At 39.4% G+C, this 19,554-nt stretch overlaps 2 protein-coding genes across 3 annotated transcripts in view; both read left to right on the top strand.

Moving 5' to 3' along the window:
- The first annotated feature begins 677 nt into the window (after positions 1-677).
- RBM12 (RNA binding motif protein 12) lies at positions 678-18,077 on the top strand. Its single transcript, XM_039499421.1, has 3 exons — positions 678-805; positions 4,394-4,476; positions 11,615-18,077. The coding sequence occupies exon 3, from the start codon at positions 11,637-11,639 to the stop codon at positions 14,271-14,273; it is 2,637 nt and encodes an 878-aa protein (XP_039355355.1). The 5' UTR covers positions 678-805; positions 4,394-4,476; positions 11,615-11,636; the 3' UTR covers positions 14,274-18,077.
- The window catches only part of CPNE1 (copine 1), a 97,839-nt gene continuing 78,968 nt past the window's right edge, over positions 684-19,554 (top strand). Inside the window, exon 1 of one of the 2 annotated variants that reach the window (XM_039499423.1) lies at positions 684-805. The gene's annotated coding sequence lies outside the window, so the exon portion shown is untranslated. Of the gene's footprint in view, positions 806-11,629; positions 11,758-19,554 lie in introns of those variants that run through there. The other variant, XM_039499425.1, reaches the window with a different exon arrangement.

Genomic DNA, 19,554 nt, shown 5'->3' with positions numbered 1-19,554 from the left:
AAGCAGCATGTCCACCCCCCAATTCCTACACAGAGGTACAGCCAGGCGGCTCTGCACACTGCCCCATCCACAGGTGCCACCCCCACAATTGGTAGCATGTGGGGCTCCCTGGCTGCCCCTACACATAGAAGCCAGAGGCGGGACATGGTGCTACTTCCTGGGAGCTATGCAGCACCGGCAGCTGAACACAGTGGCCCAGTCAGCAGTGCTGACCAGAGCCGCCAGAGTCCTTTTTCTAGTGGGTATTCTGGTCGAACACAGGACACACTATCTGCACCTGCCTGGCACGGCACCGTGCTCGCCTCTCGCAGGGTTGCACAGCTGGAAGGGGGCACAGCTGGCAGGTGGAGTTTTGGGGCACCTGGCTCCGTGACAGGAGGGCTGCAGGTCGTTCCGCCGGCCGGGGATCTTGGCTACGAGGCCCGAGCGCCAGGACGGGGAAAAGCAGCAGCAAGTCGCGCGATGAACATCATTGTCAGCGCCCCGCCCTGCGCGCTGCTGCAGGGCAGCAGGTTCCCTGTGGCCGAGGAGGAGCCAGCTGCGCCGCGCGCCATATAGGCCCGCCCACTCTGCAGCAGGGCAGAGGCGGCGCGCGCGACAGGTCGTCACCAAAGCTCCGCCCCGCCCCCCTCTCTGTTAGGCCCCGCCCCCTCTCCTGAAGCCTCGCCCCCTCCCTCGCGGCGGCGCCTCAGCTGCGGCGGCCATTTTGTGGCGCTGCTCGGTCGGTGGCGCTGGGCTCGCGCGGGGAGCGGGGCCCGGGCGGCGATTAGGTCCTTTCTAACCCTTTTTCCGTACAGATTCCTCGGTAAGAAACCGGCAGCGTCCGGGCCGGGCCCGGCCCCCTCCCCGCGCGGCTGGGCCCTGTGTCGGGGGGAGGCCGGGCCCGCCACGGAGCGTGTCCTCCCAGCCGCACAAAGGGGGGAGGGGCAGGGACTGGGCTGAGGAGGCCCCGGGGCGCGGGCCCCAGCGTGCCCGTGCCTCCGCCCTCGTTCGCAGGGCTCCGTTGTCGCCCGGGGCCTTAAATACCGGCGCCGCTCACGGCCCCGCTGCGGCCCGGAGCGCCCCGCTGCGGCCGCTCCCCGGGGGCAGAGCCTGGCCTTTGCGCGGCTCATGCGAGTTGCGCGGAGTAGGCGGTGCGCTCGGGTGGGCGTGGAGTGCCCGTGGTCGCGGAGCCGTGTTTTCTTCTCGCAGACAGTCCGGCGGCTTCCGCCCCTTTGTGCTCCGGGCTGCTGAATGTGAGCCCCGGCGCGGGGCTTTGGCTCCAGGGGCCTTGGAGCGGAGGATGGGAAACAGGAGTGAGCTGGATACTGACTCGCCTTTAACGTGCCAGCGTCTTGGGGCGCTTTGCAGAAATGAGCGACGGCTCCCTCAGTGCGTGCAACGAGTGTTCTGCTGCGACAGTGACAACAAATTAACGTCAAGCTTGTATGCCTTGGGAGGGGGCAGAAATAAAAGCAATGGCACGATTAAGGTTGTGATGTTGATGTTTGTACCCTCGTAGGCCATCTGGATACAAGGTGTAAACACAACACTGCTTACTTGGTGAGCTGACTACAGCATCTGTGGCAATCAAATTCTCCTTTGCGGTTCACATTGTTTCACCAGTTGGTGTGTGTCAGAGGATCCTGGCATGCCTTCACTCTAATTCCTTCTGGTTTGAATAGATCCACTTCTCAATAATAGGAAATACAACTAATCATTACAGCCTCTCTTAGAGAGACAGTTGGGTTATCCACTGTTGATAGTGGACAGGAAGAATTGTGGGCATCTTTCAGTGAGAGGGCCTGGAGGTTGCCTCTTTGCTCTTAGCTTTACAAGAAGCCTTTTGCTCTTTTCCAAAGTGAATATGCGGCCATGATGAAAAAGGAAGCTGTGCTGGAAAAAAATATAAAATGTGTTTGTATCATTTTTTCCCCTGGAAAATGCGTAGGAAGGAGGAGTTGGCAAAAGTGAAGTTTAAATAGGATAAAATGCCCTTATCACTAACATAAGGAATGTAACTGTATGAAAGGTGTTTATGTAAACTGGTGTTACTTTAATCATAACTGCAGATTGGTGATGTACTCAGAACTACTGTAGCTTTTTCTTAGGTGCTGTAGACTATAGGAAAATGTGCTTCAAAATGGGTCCTAAGAAGAATGCATCTGGATCCTGTGTTAATACAGGAGGTTGGACTAGATAATCTCAGTTGTCCCTTCTGATGTTGGAATCTGAAACATGAATCTATTCTCTGAATTTTCCTCTTTCTTGGGGGGAGAAAATATCTTGGTTCTTGCTGTATTACCTTGTGTCCTTAGCTTGTGTATCGCTTCAAGCTTCCCTTCCCAACTCTCACTGCTGGGGTTAGAGAAGTAGATCAGTGCACCTTTTTCCACCTTTAGAGAACCTCGTTGCTTATTTTCACTTGTGATCTAAATTGGGTCTCATCCTAGTCTCTAGTGGATATTTGTCTACAGTGCAAAACCAATGGGGAATGTGGCAGAATTTGATTTTTTTTCAGGAAAGGCATAAATCTAGAATTATGGGGTGATTCAGATCACAATTGTCAGTTCTGTATGGAAAAGCAGTATCTGCTTCTTTCTTCATTTGGTTGTTTATGTAGGTAACACCCTTGTGAGCACCAAATTCACATGAGAGAATGTCTCTGTGACAGTGTAATGTGGTCTTTTAAATGTTCTGATTCAAGATCTAGAAAATAACTTAGATTTGTCTAAACAAATCATGATGTTGGTTAATGGTAAATGAATTATGCTGGATGGGTACAATGGAAAGTTCAAACATGGTAGACTATTTGAAGAACGCTATTGGGTTTTGCATACTATAATGTGGTATTTTGTAGGATAATGTATCTTTGGCACAATATTACTTTAGCCTATTTTTATTAGATTTAGGTTTCTAGATAAGTGTACACAACTAGAATGCTTTTTGGTCTGTATAGTGGAAACGTTCTGAATTATCTGGAATTTCTTGGTAAAATGTTGCTTCTGTATGAAAGATCTATTCCAAATCTATACTTAAATAGATAAATATTTGTGTGAAAGCTGTCCTTCAGGTTATGTCATATCTTTTTGTATTGGAAATTACTTTTTGAAACTGGCTACTCTTTGGAGCAAATAGCAGATTCCTAATTTGGGGTTGTCTGGTCTTGAGTCCTCTTTTTTTTTTTTTTAAATAAAAAAGCATGGCTCTGTTTTGGAGATGAGTATATTTGTCATTTTAATGAAAAGTCTAACTTGCGGGACTTCAGTTTACATATTTTTCTCACTTGTAATTTTGCTGTTGGTGTCTTGTTTCCTGAAGGTTTTTGAATGTGACTGGTTTGTTTTAATCTTTTGATAGTGAATTCTTCTAGATTATATGCAGTACATTTAACACCAGTTTGTGGATGCATGTCAATACTAAATGTTTACAGCAGATGCCCCCAGTGGTCCAACTTCATGAGAAAAGGGCAACTAATTCATATTTTTTCAGATGACCTGTTTCTCAATTTTTTCTTAATATATTTTTCTATAGGTACCTTCCAGAGAGCCAAGAGTATAGTGTGAGGTGGTCTGTTAGGTAATGGAATAGTTAATGCATGTGTTTGTTTTTTTTCCAGATGTAGACACAAGCATTTCCAGTAAAAACACATAGCTTTTTTGCTCACTCTTGTGATCCCTGGAATAGAAATGTAATAATCTTGAGTACAAAGAATGACTGGGATCTGACTCTTGTATTGCATGTTAGATTAGGGCTGTAGACTGCAAACAAAAAGGCATGGGTTCCCATAGTACAGCATGTGAAAGTGCGAGTTTTCCAAAGATGAGACTTCGATGTGTGTCTTAGCTCAAAAGGTTTTGCTGGTTCTTGGAAGGATGTTGATATGTGTAGTTAAGTATTTCTCAGTAGCAGCATAAAGTACTGTTTTGCTTAGGTGGGGATAGGAAAGTGCAGAATTAAAAAGCAATTGACTTGATAGTGTTAGTAACAAATGGTTTGGGTAAGGTTTTATTATTCAGTATCAGGATTTGATTCTGCATTGTGAGTTTTGGGGGTCAAGGGTGTGACCCTTGCTTTCTAACGATACATTGACTAATTCGGGAATCTGGAAAGGGAAAAAAAACCCTGGAGATGTTAAATACTGTGTAATGAGTGTCTTCTGGCTTTTAATTTGTATGTATTCTTATGAGTTAAAATTTGGTAACAAAGTATAATTAAGCAAGTGCAATTATCAAAATGTAAGAGATTAACAAGTGTTTAAATTTTTTGCACACTTAGTCTTGTGGTTGCTATATGATGCAGTGCTTTGTGGTGGTCTCAGACCTGAACTTTCTTAATATACAGTTCGTTGTGGACTGTTACTGCTGTTGTGTTGCCTGAATTGATTTTTGCCTCCATTTATTCTTTATTGCAGTCTAAAAGTTGGTTTTAATTGGTTGCCCACAGGATTGGCTTGGCTTCTGCTACTTATTAAGAAAAAAACAGCAGTCTCTGCAGGTAAGAGATTTTTGACATGAAGATTTCTTTTTATGCTTATTGACTACATGTTAAGAATATTTCTTAACAATTATGTGGAATATATGAATTGGTATCAAAATATTTTGGTCAGTAAAAATTGCGCGCGCACACAGTTTGGATTTTTTGGCTCTGATTCCCACTGGTAATCGTTGTTATGGCAGTGTTGTCCTTGTAAATGACTTTTCTGCCAAATTCTGAAGTAGTGCTGTTTTATCAGCATATGGTAGCTTTGAATACTCTCTCCAACCAGTCTCCACTGTTTGTAAATGTAGGTATTTGCTGCAGGCAATAGTTCTGCATGTTCCTAAAAGCTATAGATATCAATGTGTAAAATATATACTATTTGGGTTCTTATAACTAGGATTTGCAGAGAGCTCGGATATATTTATTTCTGAGAAGGTATTTAGGCTTTCTTAATGTAATAGGTGAATGCTAGTCCTTGCAAAAAAGTCTGCCACCTGCCCAGTTCTAGCTATAATTAGTCCCCCTAACACTTCTCGAGCTAGATACCTTCAATCCTTCCTTGAGCATCAATGCTGTTCTGCCTTCTAGACTCTGTTCAAGGATTGCCAAACATGTGCATGTGTTGGTGATGGTATTGTAGATTAACACTCAGCAGGGACTAGGTAGAGCCTTCCAAACTTGTGTTTATACCTGTGAACTATATGTAAATTCAGAGGTTAGTCCAGTACCCTTCTCTGTTCAACACTTTTTACATATGGCCTTAAATTACTTACTATTTTCTATGTACCCAGTTTTTGTTAATCTTCCTGAAAGTTGCACATTGTGAGTGTATAACACTGACAAATACTGTCCTCTTATGGGTTGCACACTTATGATAATAGCAATTATTTTTTAAACTGGAAATAGAAATAATTGTCTATCAAGATAGACTTTAAGGCCAGAAGGGACCATCGTGATCATCTAGTCTGACCTCCTGCACACTGCAGGCTACAGGACCTCACCCACCCACTCCTGGAATAGACCCCTAACCTCTAGCTGAGTTACTGATGTCCTCAAATCCTGGTTTAAAGACTGTTACAGAGAATCCACCATTTACAGTAGTTTAAACCTGCAAGCGACCCGTGCCCCATGCAGAAGATGAAGGTGAAAACCCTCCAGGGTCTCTGCCAATCTGACCCAGGGAAAAATTCCTTCCTGACCCCAAATATGGCTATCAGTTAGACCCTGAGCATGTGGGTGAGACCCACCAGCTGGACACCTGGGAAAGAATTACCTGGAGTAACTCAGAGCCCTCCCCATGTAGTGTCCCATCACCGGCCGTTGGAAGTTTTTAATTGAAATGATTTCTTAATTTTAATTTAAACTAGATTTTTATTTGCATGTGGATAATTATTCACTTTCCATTTTTAGTCATAAATTGCTAAAGTGGATTTTATATTTTTTTAATTTAGTAGAATTTCAGATTTTACATAGATGCATCATACTTAAAATGCCCATCTGTACTGCAAAAGTCAGGATGAGGGGATGGATTCATTGTCAGCCTTACAGTGAGAAAAACATAACCCTGAACACAATCGATAAGCCCCACACTATATTTGCAACCATCACCTTTCAGTATTGACCTGGAAAGTAGAAATGCTTTAACCAGGCCGTGCTGCTCCATCACGTTTTGTAGTTTGAATCAATGGGATTTATGCATCTAAATCACTTAGGTGCTTTTGAAAATCCCACCCTTAAGAGCTTAAGTATAGGCTCCTATTTTTTGTGAATTTGGGCCTGAGAGTGGTTTTAGGAGTTTATAATTTTGTTACAGTGAAATTCTAAAATGTTAATATAAATGTTGAAGTCGTTTTGTTTTGAAATGACAGCTGTTATGCATCTTAATAAGCTTTTATCAAAAATACAGTTTTAACCCCTGATGTTGCAAGCACTTATGGACATGCTTTACTTCAAGCATGAGTAGTCTCGTTGAGTCAAAGCGTCTAGCCATTTAAGTAAAGTTCGATTACCTGTTAAGTGTTGTATGATCAGGACCTTAATTTTCAATATTTTAATTTGGTACCTATAGCAGTTTTGTAAAATTCAAATAAGGTATCCTACCAGGAGTGATTTTAAAAAAAAATTCTACTGCATTTATGATTGTAATTTTAAATTACAGAGAGTTTATTCTCTGTAATACATAAGTCTTACTTTTCATCCTTAGGTTTCACAGCTGCCTAAGGGGTTGGAATACCTGACTCCCATTAAAATTAAAGGGAACTGGGAATCTGAATCCCAGTCCATCTAAATAGGTGACTTTGAAAATATCAAGCTAAAGTAAAACTTGTTAAATTAACAGATTATTAGGCAACTAGACAAATTCTGGCCTGTGGGCCAGATTCAGGATAATAAATGTAATTGTCTGACATCCATAAAACATTAGGTCTTCAGAATGGAAACCATAATTTAAAAAAAAAAAAAAAGCTTCAGGCTTATAGTTGCAGTGATAAGCTTCCAAATAGGATACAGCACTGTCTTAACTTGAAATGACAGTTCTAAGAGGTCTGAACCTCCTCAGTCATCTCAATGACATGCTATCTCTGAAACCTACCAATGATTACTTAAGGATCAGATTATAAAGTAGGTATGCAAAAGTGGAGCATTTGAAACAAATTTTTAATTTTCTGATTCAGTTACTGCATTTGAACATGCAACTAGAGTAACTGCATACACACATGAGAAAATAGAGACGCCCACAAATGTGATTTTATATATATATAATATATATTTATTTATTTTAATGATCTGATGTCAATTGTAATTCTGTGAATCACAGGTAGTTATAACCATAATGAAGTGGCCCTTGGTGTAATAAAAATGCTCTCTCTCCACAGAATGAGTTTGTCACTCTTGTGCTCTTTTTTAAATATCTGGTGAGAAATTTAGCTTGGATTCTAAATACATCCTTAAATCTTCCACTGTTTTGGAGAAATTAAAATATATATACTGCACCAAAATATGCAATTACTAACCACTTAAAGTTGTTTAAGTAAAAAACCCATCCATACCACCTCTTTGTGTAAACATTTTTATTTATCAATAGTTAATGCTCTTATCTGTTATTGTGACACTCCTGGTGTATGCTTGAGGAAGTCATTATGAAAAAGTCAATGTTTTCCATTTGACAAAGGATAAAATAAGTAGTGGAAAAACATGTGTGATTTGAGGGTACATGGGTAAAAATAATACAAATATCTAAATTTAATCTCTTTATGCAGCAGATAATGCTGAGGACTTAATGTCTCTTAATATTTTAACGTTTAAAAGTTGGAGTTCCTGAATACCTTAGTTGGCTGTATTAAATGATTTTCAAATCTAATCAGTACTGTAACATGGACACTCTTGGACCCTAGCTTTTTAAAAATAGTTTCCTGTTAAATATTTGTAATTTTGGCACGTATTTAAAAGCATCAGGTCCCTCTAATATGAATATTATCCTGTGACGTGACCCACAAATTCCCTGTTTTATAACAGTTCAGTAATGCTGCTTTCCTTAAATTTGTAAGGATTTTCATTATAAATCACTAGTTTTGGAGATCTGTAGCCTTATTTAAGGATTGGTCAAATTTATGTTTCCTTAAAATTATATAAATAACACTTCCCTTTTTAAAACAGAGAACAAAAATGTTTTAAATGCTAACAAACTATTGTAGAAATCCTAGCAGTTTTTGAGTAATACAGGGTTTGACAAATGGTTTACTTCTATGATGTAAACACTTCTGCTGTTCAGAAGAAAATTACACCATTACCCTTGAAAAATGGTTGAGAAAACGCATTTAATTTTCAGATTTTTTTACTATAAACTTAAACATATTGTAAGACTTCTAGAAAGTATTGAAATGAGACCAGAATGGCCAAACTAAACACATTCCAAAACTTTTTAAAATATATTTTACCAAAAGTCTGGAAAGAGATTTACTTTTAAAAAATACTCACTTGAAAGGTGGTGTATATACCTTCCTTTACAATTACACTTGGTATTTCTGTGGAAGAAAGTGTTCCCTTACTGGTAAAATACCAGTATGTTTTCATGTGTTCCACTTTATTTAGATCACGTTTTCTGTTGCCATAGCAGTTTCAGTCCCTTCAATCTAGGAAATTCTGGTAGCAAAATGTAACCAAAGCTATAGCAGCAGCACAGCAGATAGTGTACCAGTATAGTAGCTAGGGCACTGTTTGTTGCAGGTAATTGATATTTCTGCTGTTGCCTTTAAGGAGACAGGAAGCAGAGGGGGCTAATGCCTACTAGGAATGGGCCAAAGCCTACATAATGTTAAAATCCATTGCTGATGGTGATTAGGAGAGGAAAAGGGCAGACTGCAGAATGCTTCAAAGGATAGAAATGTTCCTTCTCCAGTTAGCGTGAAACACAGACTGCTAGAGAGCATAAACTTAGGTGCCTTTCATCTGTTGGCCATAATGCACAGGACTGCTCATTTCCCCCAAAATGGTGGTAGCTGCCTGTTTTACCTGAATATTTAGTTCAACCAGGTGTCAGTGTGGATAATCTTTGAATTTTCTGTAACAGTGCACAGCAATATTACTAACAGTTCAGAACAGGAATTAGAGAACAAAGTCTTCATCAAAACTGCTGGGGGAACTTAGGGAAGCAAATGTAACGGAGTTTGAATTTTACTTGTACACTGAGAAATAATGCTTTTAGTGTGGCAGAAAGTGCTGTGGGATTTTATGATCACAATTGGTCAGGACTTTAGTTTTATATCCAACTTTGGTGTGACATCTTTGGTAGCACATTGCCTCCTAATGCTGCAGTAGCCCATCTTGTTTGTAATTAATTCCCTTATGAATATCTAACACCACTTACTGTGGCATACAGGAGTTTTCAGAGGTCTTCATTCAAGTATTGAATGGGTTTTCATTGCTTAATGAGGGAGCTAATGGGATTCTAGGGGAGGAGAGGATCAGGTGAAGGATGATGCTGGTAACTACCCAGGACAAGAAACTGACTTCTGAATTGGAATTGGGCTAGGCTTGGCAAATCTTAAAGCACTGAAACCTTATCCTCCTGCTAAGTGTGTGTTCAGGTTAGGAAAGAACTTCAGGAAAACGTAAGGTGTTTGAGATTAGCTAATTCTGACCTAAACTTTTTCCTGGTGTATACACAGGTTAACTCCTTTTATCTAGAGTTAGCAGACTGAGGTCAAACCTAAACTTCCTCTGTGGTTGACCTCAACTAGTTAAATTGAGGTTAACATATTTTACTTGTGGCCCTTGTCTGGAGATTTAAGGTAAAAATGTAAGCAAAAAATGTAAGCATGTCCTAGCTTATATGCTAACTATCATTCTAAGTCTAGTTTAGACAAGACACTCTTACACTTGCAAAACTGAGTAGAGACAAGGAAACCTAGCTATAATGCATGTTAACATCACACCTTTATATATCCTAGGGCCTTTTGTCTATAGTAGCAAAATAGTTAGGGTTAACTAATAAGCATTAGCCAACTCCAACCTAACCTTGATCTCTCTTCCTAATCAAGGCAAAAACCCTAGCACAGGGTTACATTTCACTGTGTAGCCTGTACCACCCTCAGTGGGGTGGGAAGGGTGACCACTTCTAAGCAGTGGTGACAGTTCAGACTGTCCCTCACTATCAGTATGGTTCACAGCCTGCATTGTGGCCCCATCCTTCTCCAGCTGGTATATGAGTTATGGCCCACAGTGAGAGGTAGAAATCTGTTTCTCTTTGCCACTGCCACAGACCTTTAGCTCTAAGGTCCAGAATAGATTAGGAAAATAATGTTTTTAAAACATTCATACTGTTTTTAAATACCATTTATCTTGTGTAGGTTAGGAGGTGAACTTCCTGTCTACAGTAGATTGTTAGGCACCATTTTAAAATGCTTTATTTCCCTAGTCTGGATGGGCCTAAAGGGAGAAGGAAGGATGGAAATGGCTATAGATTTAGGCCAAGTTTATTAACAAATGAGTTAGGCCTCTAAATCCAGAGCTAGTTTTTAAAAAAGTGGCGAGCACAGAGTATTCCTATTGAAGTCAGTGGAAACTATTGAAAACTTAGAAAATGTAAAGCCATTGAGTTAGTGGGGCTGACTTTAGGCACTCATTTTTGAGAATCTTGGCCCTAAGGTTTACATAATTACAGTCACCTGGGATACCATATAGCTGTGCCCATGCCCTGGTTCTGATCCACAGATTATTAGGCCTTGCTCAGGCTTTGCCTTTAGGCAGCAAGTGAAAGTTGGGAAAATACTGTTTATAACTAGTTTCAAATATTGGAGTTTGCAGTGCTGGGGCACGTTCCATTAATAAAGTGTATTTGGAAGCATATTGTTCATACTGGGGTAATGCTCAAAGGTCCTGTTAGGATTGGGACCCTATTTTGGTAGGTACTGCATTAACACAGAGGAAGATAGTCCTTGTCCCAAAGAACTTAACCTCCCCCTCCCCTCTTGTTTTTGGGGTAGGGGGTGATAAATGTGCTGTCAAGAAACACAGTAAAAAGAAATTGAAAACTGTGATTAAAAATTTGACCAAGCTAAATTTAAGGCTATGATCAATTCCAACTAATTTCCTTTCCCTCTCTGTTTGTAAAGATTTTGTATTTAAGATCTGTGCAAAAGAGAAGGTCTTAAACTTTATTCGGTAGTATTGCACTTTTTCTGTTCAGTCGGAGCACGAGTATTTTAAGTATACAAAAGTGTCTTATTGTTTCAGTAGTCTTCCAATATTCAAGGTGTGCGGTATGTTTTTTGCATGTGACCACTGAAGTTCAGTTGCTTAGCTGAAACATTAATTTTTTGTACATTCCACTAAATATTGAACCATCTGAAGTAATAGTTCCGATTTAACCTCACTCTTGGTTTTTGTATTGACACTTGTTTGGGTCTCAGGCTGACTTTTCTTTAAAATCTTGATTTAACAGATTATTTTGGATTTTTTTGGTGCAAACCTTGAGTTAATCTTGTGTTGCAAATGCTTAATATTTTATTTGAATAAAAGTCTAGAACTTAAACATGCTTTAATTTTCAAGATGTCTTTAGGAGTGTGTAAACAATGTAGTAGATGGTGTCTGTAGGTAAATACGTGGTATCATAAACAGTAGTCTGACATAGCCGTTGCCTTTTCTCATCTGCAGGTGTGTGTTGTTTCAGCGCAGCATGGCTGTGGTCATCCGCTTGCAAGGTCTCCCGATTGTGGCGGGGACCATGGACATTCGCCACTTCTTCTCTGGATTGACCATTCCTGATGGGGGCGTGCATATTGTAGGGGGTGAACTGGGTGAGGCTTTCATCGTTTTTGCCACTGATGAAGATGCAAGGCTTGGTATGATGCGCACAGGTGGTACCATTAAAGGGTCAAAAGTAACGCTGTTGCTGAGCAGTAAAACTGAAATGCAAAACATGATAGAACTTAGTCGTAGGCGTTTTGAAACTGCCAATTTAGACATGCCACCAGCAAACGCTAGCAGGTCTGGACCACCGCCTAGTTCTGGAATGAGTGGTAGGGTAAACTTACCTACGACAGCACCTAATTTTAACAATCCTTCTCCTAGTGTAGTAACTGCAGCTACTTCTGTGCATGAAAGCAACAAAAACATACCCACATTCTCAACTGCCAGTATGGGAACGGCACCTCCAAATCTTGGAGCTACCTTTGGTAGCCCAACGTTTAGCTCAACTATACCTAGCACAGCATCCCCTATGAACACAGTACCACCCCCACCAATTCCTCCTATCCCATCTATGCCATCTTTGCCACCAATGCCTTCTATTCCCCCCATACCTGTCCCGCCTCCTGTACCTACGCTGCCCCCTGTTCCCCCTGTACCACCAATACCCCCTGTTCCTCCTGTACCACCAATGACACCTATGCCTCCTATGTCAGGAATGCCTCCTATGAATCCTCCACCTATAGCACCTTTGCCTACTGGAATGAATGGGTCTGGAACAGCAATGAGTATGAACAGTGGCTTGAATCCATTGTTTATGGGTCCTATGAATCCTGTAAATCCTATTCAGATGAATTCTCAAAGTGGTGTGAAACCCCATTCTATCAACCCAGATGACTTGTATGTCAGTGTTCATGGAATGCCCTTTTCTGCAACAGAATCTGATGTGAAAGACTTTTTCCATGGGCTCCGTGTGGATGCAGTACATATGCTGAAGGATCACTTAGGCCGAAATAATGGAAATGGACTAGTTAAGTTTTTCTCTCCTCAAGATACTTTTGAAGCACTGAAGCGAAACAGAATGCTGATGATTCAGCGCTATGTTGAAGTTAGTCCTGCAACAGAGAGACAGTGGGTGTCTGCTGGAGGCCATATAACTTTCAAGCAAACCATGGGTCCTACTGGACAAACCCATCCTCCGCAGACGCTTTCTAGGTCCAAATCTCCTAGTGGACAGAAAAGGTCACGGTCAAGATCTCCTCATGAGCAGGGTTTCTGTGTTTATTTGAAAGGTCTTCCCTTTGAATCAGAGAACAAACATGTGATAGATTTCTTTAAAAAGTTAGATATTGTTGAAGACAGTATTTATATAGCTTATGGACCCAATGGGAAAGCAATTGGTGAAGGCTTTGTTGAGTTCAGGAATGAAGCTGACTACAAGGCAGCTTTGTGTCATCATAAACAGTACATAGGGAACCGTTTCATTCAAGTTCATCCCATAACCAAAAAGGGTATGTTAGAAAAGATAGACATGATTCGGAAAAGATTGCAGAACTTCAGCTATGATCAGAGAGAGGTCATGATGAATACTGAGGGAGAAACAGGCCCGCCAAAGTTGTGTGCACATATATCAAATATTCCATACAATATTACAAAAATGGAAATCCTTCAGTTTCTAGAGGGACTGTCAGTGGAAGAAAACTCTGTACAAATTCTTGTTGATAACAATGGGCAAGGTTTAGGACAAGCACTGGTTCAGTTCAAAACAGAAGATGATGCTCGTAAGTCAGAGCGCCTCCACCGTAAAAAGCTGAATGGAAGAGATGTTATTTTACGTGTAATCACCCTAGAAGAAATGAGAGAAATTGAGAGAAATCCACCATCCCAAGGGAAAAAGTTGCTGAAAATGCCAATGCAAGGGAATGCGGCAATGCCAGGAGTGCAAAATGCTGGTGGGGATGAGCGTTCCTTTATGGGTGGTAACTCAAAAGATGCAAATAATGGCCCTCCATTTAATTTTCCCAGTAATTTTAGTGGGTCTAACACATTTGGTCCCCCTCTTCCACCACCAGGAATGGGTGGCTTTGGTGATTCTAGACCAGGAATGCCTTCAGTTGGAACTAGTGGTTTACCTGGTGCTGGTATTGATGTCCCAGGTTTTGGGAGTGGTCCTAGTAATCTGAGTGGACCATCAGGTTTTGGAGGGGGATCTCAAAACTTTGGGAATGGGCCTGGTAATTTAGGTGGGCCTCCTAGCTTTGGTAGTGGCCCTCCTGGTATTGCAGGTGGTCTTGGACATTTAAGTGGACCTCCAGGGTTTGGACCTGGACCAGGAAACTTGCATATTAGCGGACCCCCTGGTTTTGGAACAGGTTCTGGAAAGCCAGGGCCAACTGTCATTAAAGTGCAAAACATGCCTTTTACGGTATCAGTGGATGAAATTTTGGATTTCTTTTATGGTTACCAAGTGATCCCAGGTTCCGTGTGCTTAAAATACAATGAAAAAGGTATGCCCACAGGAGAAGCAATGGTTGCATTTGAGTCTCGTGATGAAGCAATGGCAGCTGTTGTTGATCTAAATGACAGACCTATAGGTTCGAGAAAAGTCAAACTTGTTTTAGGGTAGCCGTTCATATAACATGTTTGTAGAATAGATATTCATAGTGCTGTGATTAATTCATCCAGATTGTTTTTATAGTATTTCCAGGGTAGAACCTGTGGATTGTTTAAATTGCAAACAAACTTGTTTTGAGAAGGCAGAGCACTGGTTTAACCATTTACAGAAGAATCACTGCAAGGATAAAGTGTGCAGTGAATTTCCCAGTACGGCTGTGTGGAGAAGAAAGACAGATTCTTATTCACCAATAGAAAAAGTTTGCTAAAGCTAAATTGGCCCCATAATGCTTATCAAGGAATCTAGATTGGTTTTATGTAGTTTTGGATTAGGGAAGTAGTTACGTATTAAGATGAAGTCAGTGAGTGGGTGCTATTGCAAGCCACTGTAAAACAAGTTAGCCATTCCTAGATTTGGTTAAAAGCTGGCTGAATTTGCTTTGTTACAGGTCAAAGCTTTGTTTAAAATCTTGAATTTACTTTGCAACTGAATGAATTCTCAGTGTACACAGATTAACTGTTTTGTGTATGTACCTTTATTGTTTTTCAAAGGTTCTTGCTGTATGTGAACAGTCAATTATGCACATTGCTGATGTGTCTACCAAACTAATTCCTATGCATATGAGCAGAACTGTTCTGTAAAATTCAAGCTGTTCTTTGTGGAATAACCTTTAGTTATTTTTATTGTTGCATTTAAAACTGTGCAGAATAAGACTTTTGCCACATAAGTGTAGGTATAACCTCAAATATATTGAGTTGACTGTTTACTTAAAATTGAATTATAAAGTTGATGCCATACAAGCAACAACTAGAAAACACTCATCATTGTTTAAGTAGCTTGATTTGTTAGGATTACATAAATCAGTTGGGATAGGATCTTCAGCACTAGTTTGGATATTTAATGTTGTAGTTCTCACATCTCTGGAACTACTCACATGGAATGTCGCATTTAAGAGAACCAAAGGGATTAATATTACTAGAATATTGGAGTCCAGTCAAAGTTTTAAGAATAGTGTAAAACATATATGAAAGAAATTTTTGAAATTACCAGCTACTCTGAATATTGCTATGAGACACTTCAGAGAGTAAATTTTATTTCCCCCCAAAAAACCTTGAATCTATTTTCATTGAGGAGTTGTGTATTTTTTCAATAAAGTTATGTTTAATTCCAATTCTGTAAAGAATTGCCATTTTCCTTACTGTCCAGTAAAGCCTTTAATGGAGAATAGAGAATCAGAAAGCAATTTTACAAAAGAGTGAAAAGTAGAACTCACAGTTTGTCTACACTTAGCTTATAATAAATTCAGACTCTTCTCTTGGTCTGAAAATCCCACTATTCCCTGCAAATCATTGTACTTAAACACAGCAGTCTATAAACTATTCTGTTTGTTGGTTGAAGAAAAATGGTGCCTTTTAGTGTTGCATATCATGGAACACTGAAGTATGTAGCCTGGCATAATTTAGAGGTGCAAGTGGCAACAGTTTTATTCATGTGGTGTATAGGAGAGATTTGAAAGCCTGTGCAACACTACATCCTGAGAGGATTTCACAGTACAGGATTTTTGGAAGGATTGTATAAAGGTGTACTACAATAAAGAGGCGGTTGCATTACACAGATGCTTTTGTAATTCATGAGTATAAATTTTTTTTGACAGATCACTAGGTGGTGCTCTGACTTTGGAAAAGTGATGTGATTGTATATACTGTTTAAAATTAAGCCTCCTGTTAATAAAACTGTCTCTGAAAATTCATGTTATGCATTTTAACAGTCTTTGGGGATATTGTTTCAACAGCAGATTTTTTTTTTTCCTCCTTGAAAGGCTGAAAGTTCTGTTACTGATGTCAGAAAGATGGGATATTTGAATAGGAGACAAGTCTTTCAGTTTATTTTTTTTATTTTGCTCTGTTCTTAAAACAGTACATTTTTATTAAAATTTCATATTATATTGCAGTTATTATTTGGGTGCTGTTTCTTCATATTTCATACTAGAATAAAAATATTGAAAAGGAAAACCTGCCTTCATTGTTCACAGAATTAATTGAATTAAGAATTTATTAGTATGTGGCTTGCAGAAACTGGTGGTAACTGTATTTCAAGCTTGAATGAATCACAACAAAGCATTTCTTGTTGTGAAATGTAATTAAACTACTGCAATCTGGAATTTGATTCCTTGTGTATCTAAGATTTAATACAGTGCTGTGTATCTTGCTCCTCTTGGTATTTGGGTGTGGGATTTTTGGTATACCTTTCAAAATACTCTAGATATTGCTGTGAAACATGCTTGTACACATGTTCCTTCAGACTTTCTAACAAGTTGCAGGTTTGTGTTGGAAATCTTTCATTTTCTGTTTATTTTTAATTTTCTGTATGGTCTAAAAGATTTGTAAAGCTGTTTCATAAGTTGTGCATTTGTAAATGCTTTAATTCTGTTTTCAAAAATTTATGTAAATGTGTTGTATTTGGAAGAGGAACTTTCTAATGAAGGGTTTGAGTTTTCTTTTCTGCATCTTGCCAAACAGCTGATACGCTCATTGTCCTTTAGTGTAATGGGTTAGTAAATATATCTCTGTAAAATATATACTTGTAAGTATATCTGTGGATTTCTCCATAAATATTAAGAAATCCTATTCGCCTAGAGAGTTTTAAGGTATATTTTGTATATACACTGTAGTTGTGCACTTTTACAATAGTTAAATATATTAATTTCTTAAAGCTAGTGTAAAGTATGCGTTGGGCTAAAATTAGTTGAAAACATCAGTCATACACCAAGTTGCCATAGCAACTTTTTCATGTTAGACAAACTCCTAAGCTGTTAAAATCAAAGTAATAAAAAATTAGGATACCATTTATCCATAATTTAAATGTCATACAGAAAAAATTCAGAGCTTACAGGTGTAAGGTAGCTAGCAACAGTAAGACGTTAGTAGATGGTGGTGGCAGCCTAGCAGACGTTGGTTATTAAAAGTAGGTGCTGCTTGTCAGTTACCTTGGCTAATTTGAAACTGTAAAAACAGAAGTTATTAGTCTGAAGGGTCTAAACATCTGTGTCCCTTCAACTTGTAAAATTATCACTCAGAAAAAATGATCATGTGTAAAAATATGGCAGTTAATGAGAAAATATGAATCTTGGGCTTATTAGTAAACAAGTTCAACAGTGTGTAATATTTTTATTAACACCTTATTTAAAAAGAGGCTTATAATTGACAGGGAAGAATTGTTACTATCAGGTGCCACCATGATATTAAATCTCAGTTTTTTTTCCTGTTTTTAAAGTAGTCTTATTTAATAAACATGTTAAAAAATAAAGCTGCTGCTTTTAATACTCCAAGAAAGAATGTTTCCTTGCACAACAAATCATATTTTGGGAAAGCTAAGACTTTATTAATAGAGGAATACTGTCATTTTAAAAATCTAAATATTAGTGATTGGGGTTCTGTTGGTTTAGAAAATTGAAGGTTATGTCCTTTTCAGTAAAATAAGAGCAAGAGTACCCTTTTCATAATAAGTTTACACACACAAATGTCCATCCTCAGAGTTTATTTGGAGCAAGGAGGGATATGGATAAACCAACAAGATTTTATGCCAGATTACACTGAGCTCTTGAGAGAATTCCACAAATAGACCAAGAGTTTTGCTTGATTTTGGCTGCAGTTTAGAACTCACCTGTGTTCTCCTAAGAACATGTGAAAAAAAATCTTGTCCAATAGCTGTTATGTATATTTCTGTGGGATGTTTTTTGTAGAATAGGGAATGGAGTTCTTAACAAAGGAGGAGTTCATCTCAGTTACCATAATAAACACTTTTATTAATTCCATATCAATTCTGATTTATTTGGTTTTAAATTCTGTGTTGGAGTTTGCTCTCTGATTTCTTAAAGTAAATGATTGTAGCACATGTCAGATCCCAGAATCAAAGGACTTCACTTTTTTATACAAATCTGGAATTTAGTGTAGGTGGAAGTCTGTAGTCTATATGTCCTGCAGTAAGATTGATTGCTTGATTCTAGTTAATTATTTTTAGTGAGATTCAGTAGCTGGACTGACATCTGGGAAACATTTTATATTTAAACTCAAAAGATGCTGTCAGACTGAGATTTTTTTAAATTGACTTTTCTAAAGTATTTGCTTACCCTTTAGATAATATGTATGTGATTTAAAAACGGGTTTTCTGCTCTCCTGCTTGTTTATTGGGGCGGAGCTTTCAGAAAGGGAAAGTGTGTAAGTCTGAGAACAAGGCCCTCTTTCTCCCCCACCCCCTTGCAAGCTCCTGCCTGCTGCCTCTTCATTTTGTTTAGCTGCTACTGGAAAAAAATCTTGCAGAGCCTTGAAGAGTAGTGATGGGGACCTCATATGCACAGAGCAGTGCTTGATGTCATACTAGTGCATGAAAAGGGAGTACAACTAGCCATCAGCAAAACAGGGAAAGTGGCTGTACGCTAAATGGTGTCATGCACAAAGTGAAACTTGAAAACTTTTTTCTAATTATTTCTAGTTATAAGACTTTTCCATTTTAGGTAGGCACAAAATTGTAAAATAGTTTTCAAGTTACCCTTTAAAGATTTTTCCCTCAAAATGAAAAATCTTTATCAGTTGCTAGTATTCTCTCCATAAATGAGTTTTGTATCTCTTCTCCTGCACTGTTCCTGGTGTCTGCTCTGGTGAGTGTGCTGTAGCTCCTTTCCATAGAAATGATTTTCCTGGCTCAGTAGGTCTCAAGGGTTTATTTTTCCCCCAAATGGAAAAGGGCCTGAAATTTCCATGTTCTGGGGAATACTTCCCACTCGCTGCGTCTGGATGTTCTTGGCTCAGGTCTTCCGTCATTTTGAGTCTGAATATTGAATTGTCTGGTAATGATAGTTTTATAAGCTTGCCTCTCCTTTGTTTTAATGCACTTCGCTCTCTCACTGCTCCAGAGTGTCTCAACATATGGTTCATGTGTGTCAAAATGGATGGTTTAGCCTACACCCTTTATTTTCTACATTTGCAAAGTTGTCTGTGCAGGCTCCTGTATGTAGTTACCTTCATTTTTAATGGGCACAGTCCCAGTGGGTCAATGTTGTGTATGTTTGTTTTTCTTTTGCAGGAGGGAGGGGAATGAAACAAGGTAGCTGTTTCTAGGGACGTTACAGCATCATAGATCTGAATTTAAATTTGCTTGTTTTCTCTGCTTTCAAATTGTAGCATGTCCTCATGTTGTATATGAAATGGTCCTTAAGTGCAAATGTAGTTCCCAGATGTTTCCCAAATTTACTAAAATAAGCTTTGGAACCCGGTAAAGAAGATTGACTTGCACC

The sequence above is a fragment of the Mauremys reevesii genome, linkage group 13 (assembly GCF_016161935.1).
Source record: "Mauremys reevesii isolate NIE-2019 linkage group 13, ASM1616193v1, whole genome shotgun sequence".
Classification (NCBI taxonomy): Eukaryota; Metazoa; Chordata; order Testudines; family Geoemydidae; genus Mauremys; species Mauremys reevesii.
Note: the sequence above shows the minus strand (reverse complement) of the source record. Positions and strands in the feature narration are given on the sequence as shown.